The sequence below is a fragment of the Aphelocoma coerulescens genome (genome assembly GCF_041296385.1).
Source record: "Aphelocoma coerulescens isolate FSJ_1873_10779 chromosome W unlocalized genomic scaffold, UR_Acoe_1.0 ChrW_unloc_scaf_2, whole genome shotgun sequence".
Taxonomy (NCBI): Eukaryota; Metazoa; Chordata; class Aves; order Passeriformes; family Corvidae; genus Aphelocoma; species Aphelocoma coerulescens.
Window position 1 is genome coordinate 33936 of NW_027184081.1, and position 14275 is coordinate 48210.

At 46.2% G+C, this 14275-nt stretch overlaps 1 protein-coding gene across 1 annotated transcript; it reads left to right on the plus strand.

The window, feature by feature from the left end:
* The first annotated feature begins 11646 nt into the window (after nucleotides 1-11646).
* LOC138102843 (uncharacterized) lies at nucleotides 11647-13995 on the plus strand. The gene has a single exon (XM_069000592.1). It carries the CDS (start codon nucleotides 11897-11899, stop codon nucleotides 13475-13477), a length of 1581 nt encoding a protein of 526 aa, XP_068856693.1. The 5' UTR covers nucleotides 11647-11896; the 3' UTR covers nucleotides 13478-13995.
* The last annotated feature ends 280 nt before the right edge of the window (nucleotides 13996-14275 follow it).

Consider the following 14275-nt stretch of genomic DNA (forward strand, 5'->3'; position numbering starts at 1 on the left):
ATGAAGCCTGCAGACATCAATCCTCTCCCAAGTCAAAGGAAAGGGAATAGTGAAGGCACATGAAGAAAACACCATAAAGATACCAAAGTCAGTGAAGAAGGAAGAGCTGAAACCCTGAGGGAGGAGAAGGAGGAGATGCTTCAAGCTTAGAAGCTGAAATTCTGTTGTAAAGCTATGGTGATGGACTATGATATATCAGAGTACCCATTGTAATTTCATGAAAGCAGGGTGGGTGGAGCGTTCAAACTGCAATTGTGAGCAAAAGTACCTGTGCTGAAACAAGCAAATGTTGAAGTAGCTGTGATTTGATGATAAGTGTCTTGGGGTGACCTTATGATGTGTATCCCATATCGCTGCCTATGCCCAGAAATTAATTTTTGTGCCTTTCTATGCCTCTAAACTGAGCCTAAGAGGGGGAAGGAAAAAACTGAGCAGAACTTTTTCAGGGCAGTTTGCAGCTTGTTCAAGGTCACACAGAGATAGCAGGGGGTTTTTTTCCCAGCTGCGGCAGGGGAGCGAGGAAGCACCTGGCTTGCTGCTTTCCAGTCAGCTTTTGGCCAGTTGTTTCAGTTTCTTGTTCTCCGGAGAGAGAGACCGAGAGTTGGACTTTGCTTTTCCTTCTCTGGAATTCTGGATTTTCTCCCTTTTCTACTGGACTGCTTTCAACCTCAGAGCACATCGTGAGGGCTTTCCATCGGGCATAGAGGGCCTGGCCCTGGCCCAAGCCCCAGCTCCGAGGAGACCAAAGGGAGGACTCTTAACACTTTCCCAGGTTTTTCCTCCACAGCGAAACATTTTATTATTTAGCCTTATTTTCCTTTTCCCGTGTGTTTGGTAAATAAATAGTTTTATCTCCTTCACTTTCCTTCGAGGAAAATTTATTTTTTCCCGAACGTGGGGGAGAAGGGGTGGTTGTGCCTTCTCTCAGAGGATATAATATTTCTAAATTTGGCCAAAACCGGAACATAAGCTTGAACAGAGAGATGAAAGTGATGAAGACCCTTGCTCCCAGGGGAGGAAGAGGGCCTCTGTTCCTGGAGATGAAGATGCTCCCAGAGATAGGTGAAGAGAACCTTTGTTTCTGAACAGCTCATCCTTAAAATGGTACCCCAGTAGCTCAAGATTGGACCCTCGAAAGCAGTTGCGGGGAAAGATGTAAGTCGAGGGAAGGGACTTTCACATGTGAGCAGAGAACCATCCTGGGTGGCTGTCTTGCTGTGACATTGAAGCCATGAGAGAACTGTTCCTTGTGGAGATGTCTCCATAGCATGAGCAAGAGAGACTCCTCTCCCTAAGTGAACTGAAAAAGATTATTATAGAGGTGGTAAACTGACTGAAAATCTCAAGGGTTGTCTTTTTACATTGTCAGTGGGAGAAGGAGAAAGGTGGGGGGGAGGAAAGTGTTCTGAAGGTTTAGTCTGACTTTTTTCCTTTCTTTTAGGTCTGTTAATAAACTTCTTTATATTCTTTTAAGTTTTGTGCCTGCTTTGCTTTCTCCTAATTCTTATCTCACAGAAGAAAAATAAGCAAGTAATGGGTATTTTGAACCAAACCACTACACCTCCCTACCCCTCCACTGCCGCAAAAAGCGAGACAGTCTCAGATCAACATTTGGCTGGAACAATCTTTAATACCAATGAAGCAATTTCAATCAAAAGCAAATGGGATGATTCTGATACAGATGGTTCCCACGGGGAGGGTAGTAGAAGAAGGGGCAGGATAGCCTGAGAAGCTATGAAAGCAGTCAGTCCCGTCGCTAAACATACAAGGTCCAAAACAGATAAACGGGGGAAGGAAGAACTTGCATTAGAAGAACCTCTGAGACAAGCTGTGGGAAATCAGGGAGTGATTTATTTAAGGACAGCATTTTCCCTTGGAGAATTACAGCAGTGGAAAAACTTGTTGCAAGACATAGATCATTGATAGAATTATTGGGATCAATAAAAGAACCATACAAGCAATAAGCCTGCAGGCAAAAGGCCTGTGTGAGAAAGACTCTCCATGAGAAAATTCTTGTGTGAGAAAAGGCCTGGGAAACAAGAAGGGAGTTTTGAGAAGGTACAGCTGTGTAGATAAGACCGGGAGAGGGGGAGGTAAACTTTGAATTCTTTTACTCATAACATAACTAGTAGAAGCTTGCCAATGTAAGTCCAATTAGGTAGAAGTAGAAATGCGCTTTGATAAGTTTTAAGCCACTTAAGAGTTAACAAGCTGGTATACTATATAAGTGCCTCTGGATTGCTAATAAACAGAGCTTTGCTCTTATCAACCATATTGGCTGGTCTGCATTTTTCTCCCTCCGCCGGAGTCCCCGGGCTCTCTTCTCTTTACTTTCCAACAAAAACTTAATTGGGAAGTACAGGGACAACCTGGAGAGAGTAGCTATGCATGTAGAAATGGCCATAGAACCCAAAACCCAGATTGGGGTGATCTAAATGTTATGCTAGATGAATTATTGGATAAAACAGAGAGACAAATGGTCAACAAAGCTGCTATATCTGCTATAGAAAGTCAAATTGCAACTGGGAGTCTCCAAGAGTCAGTTAATGATACCTATCCCCTAGCAAACCCTGGCTGGGATCCCAATGTCCCAGAACAGATGGAAAAGCTGAAGTGATACCAGAAATGGGTGGTTGTTGGATTAACAACATATTCTGTGTTAAATACTTTAAAAGGTAAACTGAGTCAAGACACTGTGGATGTGATCGAAGCTACAGGGGTAAGTGAAACAAGGCCTTTTCTCCAACCTTTAAAATTTAAATTGGGAAAACACTGGGTCACTCACCAGTTCCTGTGTATGCCAAATTCCCCAATGCCATTATTGGGCAGAGATTTACTGGAAAAATTAGAAACCAAAATTAAGTTTTCCAAGGAGGGGGGAGTGAAAGTTATAATCCCAGAATCTAAAATTATCGAAGCAGATGCTATCCTTGTACAGGAATGCCATGGAAAAATTCCCAAAGAAGTTGAAGAGGCTGTCATTCAAATAGTGTGGGCCAATGATTCTCCTGTGAGATCCAAAAAAGCTGAACCTGTGAGTATCGCACTCAAAGCAGGGACTACACCAGTAAGGCAAAGACAATATCCTCTGAAATTAGAAGCTCGCAAGGGATTAATACCTGTGTTTGAAAAGCTTCTCAAATTTGGGTTGTTAGTGGAATGTGAATCCAGGTACAACGCACCAATCTTGCCAGTAAAAAAAGCTGATGGTAAAAGCTACAGGTTGGTACAGGATTTGAGGGAAATCAACAAGATAACAGAGGACATACACCCAGTGGTAGCAAATCCCTACACACTCTTGACAACACTAACAAATGAATTAGGGTGGTTCACTGTTTTAGACCTCAAGGATGCCTTTTTCTGCATTCCTGTGCACAAGAATAGCCAAGAACTCTTGGCTTTTGAGTGGGAGAATCCTGAAACAGGGAGGAAGACCCAGCTCACCTGGACAGTTTTACCACAAGGATTCAAAAACAGCCCAACCATATTCTGAAACCAGCTGGCAAAGGAGCTTGAGGACTGGAGGAACAAGAACCCGGAGGAGCTGTTCTCCAGTATGTTGACATCTTGATAGCAGCCAAGACGCGAGATGACTGCACAAAGCTCACTGTAAGTCTGTTGAACTTTTTGGGCCAATGTGCGTTGATGCAAATATGCTGCTAACAAGAATTTCTCTTGCTTCTTTCAAGTCCTGTGAGTTATTTTTCTCTCTCACGGAAGATATTAGCAGAGGTCTATAAATTATGAACACCTGCGACCTTGAAAAGTCTTGTTTATAGTACAGTAGAAAAAATATTTTGACAATGGATGTTTTAGGATTTCAGCCGATCACCCCAAGGGGTGGCTGATCCGTTGAACAATTAGACTATGAAGAAAAAAGTCTACAAAAGAGTTTGTAAAATAATTAAATAGGGGGATCTTGCTGCACAATTCCTGCCTGTTGGATCTCTCTTCTCCTCCCTACCACTGTGGGACACCGTGATAAAAGTGGGTATCGGGTCTCAAAAGAGAAGGCACAGGTTGCCAGGGAAATAGTTATTAAAAAAAAAAAAATAAAGAATGCCCTAAGGTATATTTCCGTGTCCCGCAGCCGTAGGGAGGAGGAGAGAAGATCCAGCAGGCAGGAATTGTGCAGCAAGATTGATTTATTTAATTATTTTACAAACTCTTTTATAGACTTTTTTCTTCATAGTCTAATTGGACAAAGGATCAGCCACCCCTTCGGGGTGATCGGCTAAAATCCTAAAACATCCATTGTCAAAATATTTTTCTACTATACCATAAACAAGACTTTTCAAGGTTGTAGTTGGCTTGGTTGTTTACATAACTCTGCTACCTCTTCTGTGAGAGAGAAAAGTCTCTCATGGACGTAGAAAATAGCAAGAAAATCCTTGCTAGCAGCATTTTTGTATCCACAATTCCCCCTTTGTGTTTGATAAGAGAACAACTCTACTATTAATCCTAAATAGAAATTTACATCAGTTATTAATTCTAAATATGTCCTTAAGGCTTTAACTATCTGACTCCATAACAAGAAATTTAAAGTTCAGTCTCTGCTTGTGGAAGGACCATCTGCCTGATGGTCAACATCTTGGTCATCATCAGAAGAGTCATTAGGCTGATGATCTACATTCTGGTCACCATTTGGATGGTCTGCATTCTGGCCATCATTTGGAGGTTGCCTGTTCTGCCTCTGGCGCTGTAGGTCAGGCCGAACGCATTTTGAAGGTAGCCACTGTACCCCAGTATCTGTGGAAACACAAGCATACCCACGACCCCAAACAATAAGCTCATGCTGGCCTTCCCACTGGTTAGTAAGTTCGTTCCGTACCCAGACTTTTGCCTAGGGCAGTTGTGTCTCACCTTAAGACTGCAATGAGAGAAGATGATTCAGAATAACAGGATTATTTGAATTTTGTGGTACTGTAAGGTGATTAATTGTATACAAAGCTTTTTCTAGTTGGCTTCAGTAACCAAATTCAAAGGTTCCTGTGAGAATCATTGAAAAGCCATGGTAACAGCCCTTAATTCAACTAACTAAGCTGAGTCTGACTCGGATTAGTGTGTTAGTCAGCCACCGCAAAGGCAGTGTAGGATACTGTGCGCCCTCACGCACAGTGACCCCTGCAAAAATTTGTCCCGATCCGTACCCCCCAAACTGCCAACACGTCCCGTCCCCAAAGGTTAAGGGAAGTGGTAGTAACATAAGGCCTAATTGTAGCTCTGTGCCCCTCTGGGTCCCTCACCATCACAGGCCGTTCACTTAAATAGCTCTGTGTGGTTCCTCCTACTCCTGCGATGACCGATCCCACGGGGGCTAAAGGCCATGAGGGAGGCAATGCAGAGAAGTAGATGATAGTTACATCAGCATCTGTATCAATCAAACCTCAAAGCCGAGTCCGGGGCGGACGGGCATTCGACAGGATCAGGGTATGTGTCACCTGTGGCCTTTGGTCAGAGATGCCTGCAGTCCAGAAGGCCTGTGGAAGTCCCGTAGATCCGCTGCTGCTATCTCCGTGAGTTGGTTGTTCTATTCTGGGGACACAAGACTTAAAAGGCACTAATTTAGCAAGGCAAGTCTTTTCAGGAATAGTTACAGGGGGTTTTTGCATGGACACCATAGCGCAAATCTGACCTTTAAAGTCAGCATCAATAACTCCTGAGTGCACTAAGATTCCTTGATGGGCAACGTCAGGTTTTCCCACCAGCATTGCACAGGATCCCTGGGCTAGGGGTCCATATGCATCCAAGGGAACCTTATAAATACCACTAGAGTCTAAGACGACTGCGGCTGCAGTATGGACATCAAAACTGTCTGATCCCTGGGTGCCGTCTCTAGGGTGGCTGAGTAGGCCTGTGCCTGTACCTGTGCCACTCTCTGGGGGAGGGACTGCATCGGAGAGCAATTCCCCCTCCTTGCACCCCGGCGGAAGTTTCCCGACAAAGGCCGACCATCAGCATGAGTCAGGGATCTACAATAGTCCGAGCAATGCCCTGGTCTTGCACACCTCTTGCACTGGGGGATCAGTGTGTTCTCTTTTTGGCTCAGCTTAGGCCGCTTCCATTTTTATCCTGTTTTGGTTGCTTTGGTTCACTATCAGAAGATGTGTGAACAGGCTGCAGGAACGCAGCCAAAGCAGTCCTTTTCTGGTTCCCAGATCCCACCTTAGCACAGACCTCGACCATATCTGTTACCTCAGGGTCTCCTGGTAAGGCATCTATGATTTTTCTGCACTCTTCATTTGCGTTATCTCTCACTAACTGCTTTAACAACATCTGCCTTAACCCGTCATCCTCAACCTGCTTCTCGAGAGAAGCAGCGACTTTCTCTACAAAAGAGAGGAAAGACTCTGATTTCCCTTGAACTATTTCAGTATATCGCTTTCTGGGCGCAGACAACTCTATGGTTTTCAACAGGGCAGCCATGCCGACCTGTTGAGCTCGCTGCAGGGCGCTAGAGGACAAAGTACCCTGTAGACTGCGATCAGAGAAGGGACCAGTCCCCATCAAAGCATCCATTCCTGCTGTCCGTCTAGGATCAGCAGCTGGGAGCTGCATATTCCCTAATGCAGCCTTGTCGACCAGCTTTCTCCAGGTTTTCTCAAAAACTGTAAATTGTATAGGTTGAAATAGAATTTGACCTAAGTGTCTAATATCAAATGGAGAAAGCAAATCTGTATTTATCACCCTTATTATCTGCATAACCCCAGCAGAACCTAGCCCATATTGTGCCACCTTGGATTGCAGGTCCTGGGCAACCTTCCAAGCAATCACCTCATGCTTGTCATGCTCGGATGAATTTGGGAGAGCCTTATACACTGGGAAAGCTTGGATCTCCCCTTTTGGGGAGTCACTACCATCCTGAACTTCTGGCACAGCCTGTGGATTGAGTGTAACAGCTTCCCGATTACCCCCAGAATCCTCAGATCTATTTGGCATTCCAAGTGTTTCCAATAACCTCCAGTCGCCCTCCTCCAAATCTCGCATCTTATCTGACTCTAAGAAGCGATTGTGGTGGGTCGGACGCACTGTTAGCGTGCAGTCCTGAAAGGTCTAGGGGCGAGACCGGTGCAGCCTTTTCCTTCACTGCCCAGCTACGGCAGCTTTACACCCCGGGGCCAGAACCTCATCTGCCTCACTTCCCGATGAGGAATCATCAGGCAAAGGCAACTCTGGACACTGGAGATGAACAGAGGTGGGCGGGGAGGGGCACTTTGGCTAGGTTGGTGAGAGGCAGAACAGATGGCACAGACTACAGATGGCTGCGTTGCAGTTTGAACAGCAGCCTCTTTACGGGATTCCATCTTGGCCGGTTCCGACTGAACTGGTACTGGAGCTGCTTCAGCCGTCTCTGGGGCTACAGCCGCTCCCAGCGCTGCGCTCGTCTCTTGCTCCACGCCAGCACCTGGCACCGCTGCTGGCCCTTTGCTCCACAGCGGCATTCGGCGCTGCCACCGGCCAGGGCGCAGCCGCTGCCAACACCTCTTCTGGGTTTTCCTGCCTCAGCGCTACTTCCGGGTTCACCACCGGCTGCACCGCTTCCTGGTTTGGAGCCGTGTCTCCCGCTCGCGGCGCGGGCGGTGCTGGCGGCGCCAGCCCGGCACACCCCGCATGGCAGTGTGCCTCTGGCTTCTGCAGCAGCTGCTTTTGCAAGCTGAGCAGTTCCTCCGGCTTCTGTAATATGTTCAGCAGCTCTGTCAGCAAAGGCAGATACTGAATTAAAAGGTTGGTGGCTCGATTCTGCAGCTATGCAGAACAGTCCAGCACCATACAGGGAAATGGACCACACCCAGGCAGTCTTGGTGCAGGCACACCTGGAGCTACACCAGACAAGAAGGTAGATCTGGGCGTTCCTGGCATAGCTGATGCATGCACAGTCGGGCTAGGAGCCGCCATGGTCCAATTCGCTAAACCGCTAATTTGTGGCCCTGGATAAGCTGTGGCCTCCGCCAAGCCGAGTGGCAAGGCAGGCTGTGCGGCTTCCTGCTGCCCCGACACCCCCGCCTCTGACGGCGCAGGGTCCCGGGGGCCGCGCAGTCCTGCTACTGTGCAGGTTGAGCCGGCGCAGGCTCTGCATGTGAAGCCAGGGGTTTTTTTTCAGATTCAGCACCACATGCCCCTGAAGCCCGGTCAGCAGGGTCCCCTTCGGATATCCCTCCGTCAGTCATCACCGAAATAGGCCAGCCAGCTCTGCTGCCACAGTCAAGGTCTGTCAGCAGCATAAATAATGAACGCCAAGTTCGGAATAATTCTAACGCTGCTGGGTCCCCAGACGGGAGCTCGTGCTGGACAGCACAGCCAAGTTCCTGCCGTAAGCCAAAGTCCAGGGCAGTGTCTCTGTCCATAGGAATCCCTTGCAAAGCAGCCCAAGTTAATAATTCCCGAAGTGAGTTTTCAGGAATGGAGGTGTGCATTATACTGAAAACACCTTTCCAGACCATTACCACAGCGTCATTTTGTGAGCCGCTGTTCGCCATTTTCTCAGTCCTGTCGGACCTCCTGGTCCTGGCGGGGGAAGGGGAACAGAGAATTTCTAGAGAAATTTGGCTTGGCTCACAGCAGCAGGACACTTCACAGTGTGCAGATCACATCAGGTGCACCAAATATTAAAAGCAAAAAATAAAGAATGCCCTAAGGTATATTACCGTGTCCCGCAGCCATAGGGAGGAGGAGAGAAGATCCAGCAGGCAGGAATTGTGCAGCAAGACTGATTTATTTAATTATTTTACAAACTCTTTTATAGACTTTTTTCTTCATAGTCTAATTGGACAAAGGATCAGCCACCCCTTGGGGTGATTGGCTAAAATCCTAAAACATCCCTTGTCAAAATATTTTTCTACTGTACTATAAACAAGACTTTTCAAGGCTGCAGGTGTTTGGTTGTTTACATAACTCTGCTACCTCTTCTGTGAGAGAGAAAAGTCTCTCACAGGCTTAGAAAATAGCAAGAAAATCCTTGCTAGCAGCATTTTTGTATCCACAAACAGTAGTTTACCTGAACCTGAAAATTTTCTGTGGACATCGACAACTCAGCAGAGAACGGAAGGAAGCCATCTGTCGACTTCCAGAGCCCCATACCGTAAGGGAGTTGCAGGCCTTCCTGGGAATGGTAGGTTGGTGTCGCCTATGTATATCAAACTATGGACTACAGATAAAACCTCTGTATGAGGTCCTTAAAGCAGCTGAAAAGGGGACAGTCATGTGGACAGAGAATGACAGGGCTGCATTTAAACAGCTGAAACATTCCTGGATGTCAGCCCCAGCTCTGGGGCTGCCAGACTTGACTAAACCTTTTGAACTTTTTACACATGAGCGACTGAATGTTGCTCTGGGGGTACTGGCACAGCACCTTGGAGACCCGTGAAGACCTGTGGTCTATTCTACAAAACAACTAGACAATGTAGCCCATGGTTGGCCAGGATGCTTGAAAGCTGTGGCAGCAACAGTCCTTCTGATATAGGAGGCCTGTAAATTCCCTCTTGGGCAACACATTGTCGTGTATGTATGTCTTGGGGTGACTTTGTGATGTGAATTCCCTATCGCTGCCCCATGCCCAGAAAATAATTTTGTGCCTTTCTGTGCCTTTAAACTGAGCCTGAGAGGGGGCAGAGACAAAACCGAGGGAACTTTCTAGGCAGTTTGTTTTCATGTTTTCAAGGACACAAAGATAGAGAGGGATCTGTGTTCAGCTGCGGCAGCAGAGTGAGAGTGGGGAAAGCACCCTGCTTGCTTTTGGCCAGTTTTTCAGCTCCTTTTTCTTTCTCCGGAGACAGATGGAGAGTTGAACTTTTGTTTTCCTGGGACTTTGTTTTTTCCCTTTTTCTTCTCTGCTGGACTGTTTCGACATCAGAATACATTGGGACAAATTCCACTGAGGTCTTGGCCCTGGAGGTGGGTCCACCACCCCATCCCAGCTCCAAGGAGGGAGAGAGAGAGATCTATGGAAGGACTCTGAAATTTTCCCAGGTATCTCTCAGCAGAGCAAGAGGTTTTATTATTTAGCATCATTATCCTTTTCCTGTGTGTTTGTTAAATAAATAGTTTTTGTCTCTTTCACTTTCCTTCGAGGAAAAAAGTATTTTTTCCCCGAACCTGGTGGGGGAGGGGTGGTTGTAACCTGCCTTCTCTCAGAGGATATATTTCTAAATTTGGCCAAACCGGAACAAATTTAGTGGCGCCCAACTGCGGGGCTCGAAGGAAAGTGAAAAACCTATACTAATTACATTTTGGTTTGAATTTACTCATTCTGTGTTGGAGTAAAGTAGTCACCATGTTTGTTGAGTTCATAATGTCTCTCTGGCTTGATGTACTCATGTCTTTCTGGTCCTTAGGCTTCATTGAGGTACTAGTGCCTTTCTGGTCCCTCGGCCTATTTGCCTATCCACAACTTGCTCCGATCTTATCCTTGATAAGGAATCTTTGCAGAGCAGGGACATGAATTCGAATTTCTGTTTTGCTGTGCTCAGTGATAATGATTTATAAGAAGTTGACAGAGGTACAGGCAGCTGTTTGAAGTGTGTATGATATGTGGTTTCTCTGTCCTAACCCCAGTCCTAGCTTCAGTAGCCTGTTTTGGGAATTTATTAGTAATTGCACCCAGTTTGTTAGAGGAGGAGGAGACGGGGTTTCCCTTCCCTTTAAATTTGATAGGTTATCTTTTGAGAGTGTTCAGTATTCCCTGGATGTTAAAGAGACCACCCTCCTGGTATTTAATCTGGTAATCTTCCTCTATGTGATTCGCAGCTTGTCTAGAATTGTAAGAGACGGTCCAAAGATCCCTCATCTGCCTCACGATCATCGCCGAGAACAGAGACTGAGCACAGGAGTCCTGGCCCTGCTGAGGTGGGATGTCTGCCGAGTGTTGCCTAGGGGTGTGCCCGCTGGGAACTGGTACGCATTCCTGAGGAAAATTAGTGCAGGTCGCAATGGACTGCGCCGTTCTTGCTGCCCAGGCGGGAAGGACTGCGCCGAAGCGGAAAGGAACGACCTGCCCTGCACACCTGTCCTGCACACCGGTCTTGTGCGTCTGTCCTGTACCTGTTTCCCAAAGCAACAGACTCCACAACAATGGCTGTAAATTTCCCAACCTCTTGGCCAGTTGCCCCTCGCTTCTGAAAAGGACTATAAAGGGACTCTCTGAAATAACCAAGTCGGAGAGATCTCCCCCACGGAAAGAAGACGAATCTATTGGCGGAAGACCACGAGGACTTCGTCTCATCCGTTGGTAGCTATTGCCCCCCCCCCCTCTTTTTCTTCCTCCCTACTTTGTCTCTCTCTCTCTCTCCCTTTCTCTCTTCTATTGCATTACTGTGTTGTGGGCACTTAATAAAGGTGCACTGTTTTGATTTAAACTGAAATTTCTTGTGTCCTTTTTACACTCTGAGATCTATAAACGAACCATCACGACCCCCGCTTGCATTAGCGGATCGTGACATTAAACTGGCGTCACGGACAGGATCTGACAGACAGAAGGGGTTGCAAGGTTGTGTGTAGTCTGTAATAGGGGAAGGACGTTTCACTCCAGCCGCACCTAGCCCGACACCCCAAAAGGGGTGAGCGGTGTCTAGAAAGCAAGGGGGGTGACTCGAATTTCCCGCAAACTGCACACGCCTGGGTGAAAAGCACCCCATACTCAGTTGAGGGCTCTGTCTTCAGATTTTTTTTTGCAAAGGATCTCTTAGTGTAAAAGGAGGAACTGTGTTTTTTGGTGTGTGCATGAATTTGGACTGCTTGGTGTAGTGAAGAGACAACCATAAGTAACTTAAGGAGTACCTCCCAAGCAGATTTGGTCTCTTCACCCACCCAGGGAAGTGAAGGGAGACACAGCGAAGCTGTGTGTGTGTCGCAGTGTGTAATTAACTTTACCTCCTTGTGGTGGTTTTGATCCTGTCATAAAATGACTGAAAACCCCAGTGCAAAAGTTAAAGCTGCGTTTTATGCTCTGCTAGCAAAACATAATGCCCGGCCCTCTCCGGGAGGGGAAGAATGGGCTCAAAATAACTGGTTTAATTTAGATTATGTGACTGATAGAGTATATTCTTTACAACATGAGACTAGATTTAAATTTGGCCGAAATAAAACCATAATCTGCTCTGTTTTAGGGGCATGCCTTGCGGCAGCCATAGATCATCGCTTAAAGCGATGTACTGAAGAGAAAGCGATCATAGATTCCCTTCAAAGCCTAGTGGAAATTTTACAAAAACAATTAGATGAAGAAAAAAATAAAAATCACTTGCTAGAGGCTGCTTTAAAAGAGGAATATTTTAGAAATTCGAAAAATGCTGACTCACCAAAAGAGACAGAGGAAAAGGAAACTCCTCACATTGACCAAATATACCCCCAAAAAGAACTAATACTAGTAAAAAATTGTGGAGAAAACTGCTGCCCTCGTGTGAGACCTCTGATTAAAACTGAATATAATTATATCAATGATGAAGATTTTGAACCGCATATCACCACTAAACAAATACCATACAGTGCTGTTGAATTAGCTAGATTAAAAAAGGAGTATGGGCGGCTTCCCCACGAATCTGAGACAGAATATGTCTTCCGAGTGTCTCTCACCGGAGGAGACCAAATTCAATTAACTGAACAGGAGGCCAGTGGATACTGGGGACATGGAGTTTTCTTGACAACAGGAGACAAACGTGGCACGTGGTCCCTGACTCAGCGTGCAGCCTTCTGGGCCGGGGGACTCAATCCTTTAGAAAGGGGAGACCCTTTAGCTATAATTGGTACCCCCGAGCAACTCCTAGAAAGTGTCCACAAAGCTGCCTGTTTGCAAATGATCCATGAAAGAAAATTAACTCCTGGATATGAATCCCCCATGCAATTACCTGTTAAACCTGCACTGATGACCCCTTTAATTCGAAGCCTTCCAGAATCACTCAAACCTACAGCAATTGCCCTTCAAAAAACCATAGCGGCTGTAGGTCCCGTAGAAAGGCTAGATAGATTCCTTGGAAACCCAAGCGACCAAACTGGATCTACCGATCCTGGGTTTACTCCCTATTCAACCCCCTCTCAGCCGCCAGGTTCACAATCGAATTCACCTGCGGGTGATCGCAAAGTTTGGACATGGAGTGAAGTTGCAAAAGATCTGATTGATTACAGTAGAAAATATGGACCTATAAAAATTCCAGAAGAAAAATTAGACAAAACAAAAGGTGTCAGGTACATTCGGGCTCCTCATGGCGAAAAGCCAGAGAATGTAAAACAGATCTCTAACCGTCAGCATTGGTGGTTATTAGGCATCAAAAAGGGGGTCCCCAGAGATGTGATGGATGGCTTACCCCTTGATAAATTGAGTAAGGTAGTGTCTAACTGGCACTGCCGAAAACCCGTTCTACCAAATCCATCAGTTCAACCCAGTGCACCCCTCCTCCCTCAGAATCTGGGCAGTGAGTCAGACCAACCACTCCCTCAAAGTCTGTGCAGTGAGCCAAAACAACCTCTCCCTCAAAACCAGGGAAACTAGACCCTCCGTCTCTTGTCAGTGAGCGAAGAGATGGAGCATGGGTATACCTGAGAAGGCTCACTAAAAATAAAAAGGGAGATATAATGATCACAGCTATTACAGGCCCTAAACGGGCACCTGTAACTTTTCTAATTGACACTGGGGCACAAATTTCTGCGCTGACAAAGAAAGATGCCCAGAGATGTGGAATTGTCCCAACAAAGAACCGATATTGTGTTTTAAATGCCTTAGGAACGACAGAATCTATGAATGTAGCCCTAGTTAAGCTCATTTTACCTGGGGAAGAAAATCAACTCTCTATTAATATGGTGATTGGAGATATCCCAACCAATCTATTAGGGATGAATGCCCTCGTTGGGAGGCAGTGGGAGGACTCAGAGGGTCTCCTGTGGTCTTTTGGCACACCACGTTTTAACATCAGACTGCTCGAAGCCGCACCCTCCCTACCATTCAGCAAAGTAACTAATGTGAAACAATACCCCCTCCCCCTGGGTGCCAAAGAGGGCATCAAGCCAGTGATACAGGAGCTGCGAAAACAAGGAGTAATAGTTAATACTCATTCTCCTTTCAATTCTCCGGTGTGGCCAGTGCGAAAGCCTAATGGGAAGTGGAAGCTGACAATTGATTTTCGCAGGCTAAATGCCAACACAGACCCTCTCACAGCAGCTGTCCCAAATCTAGCAGAATTGATAACACTAATTCAAGAAAAAGCTCATTCAATTATGGCAACTATAGATGTCAAAGACATGTTTTTTATGATACCTTTACAGCCAGAAGACATGGACCGTTTTGCTTTCA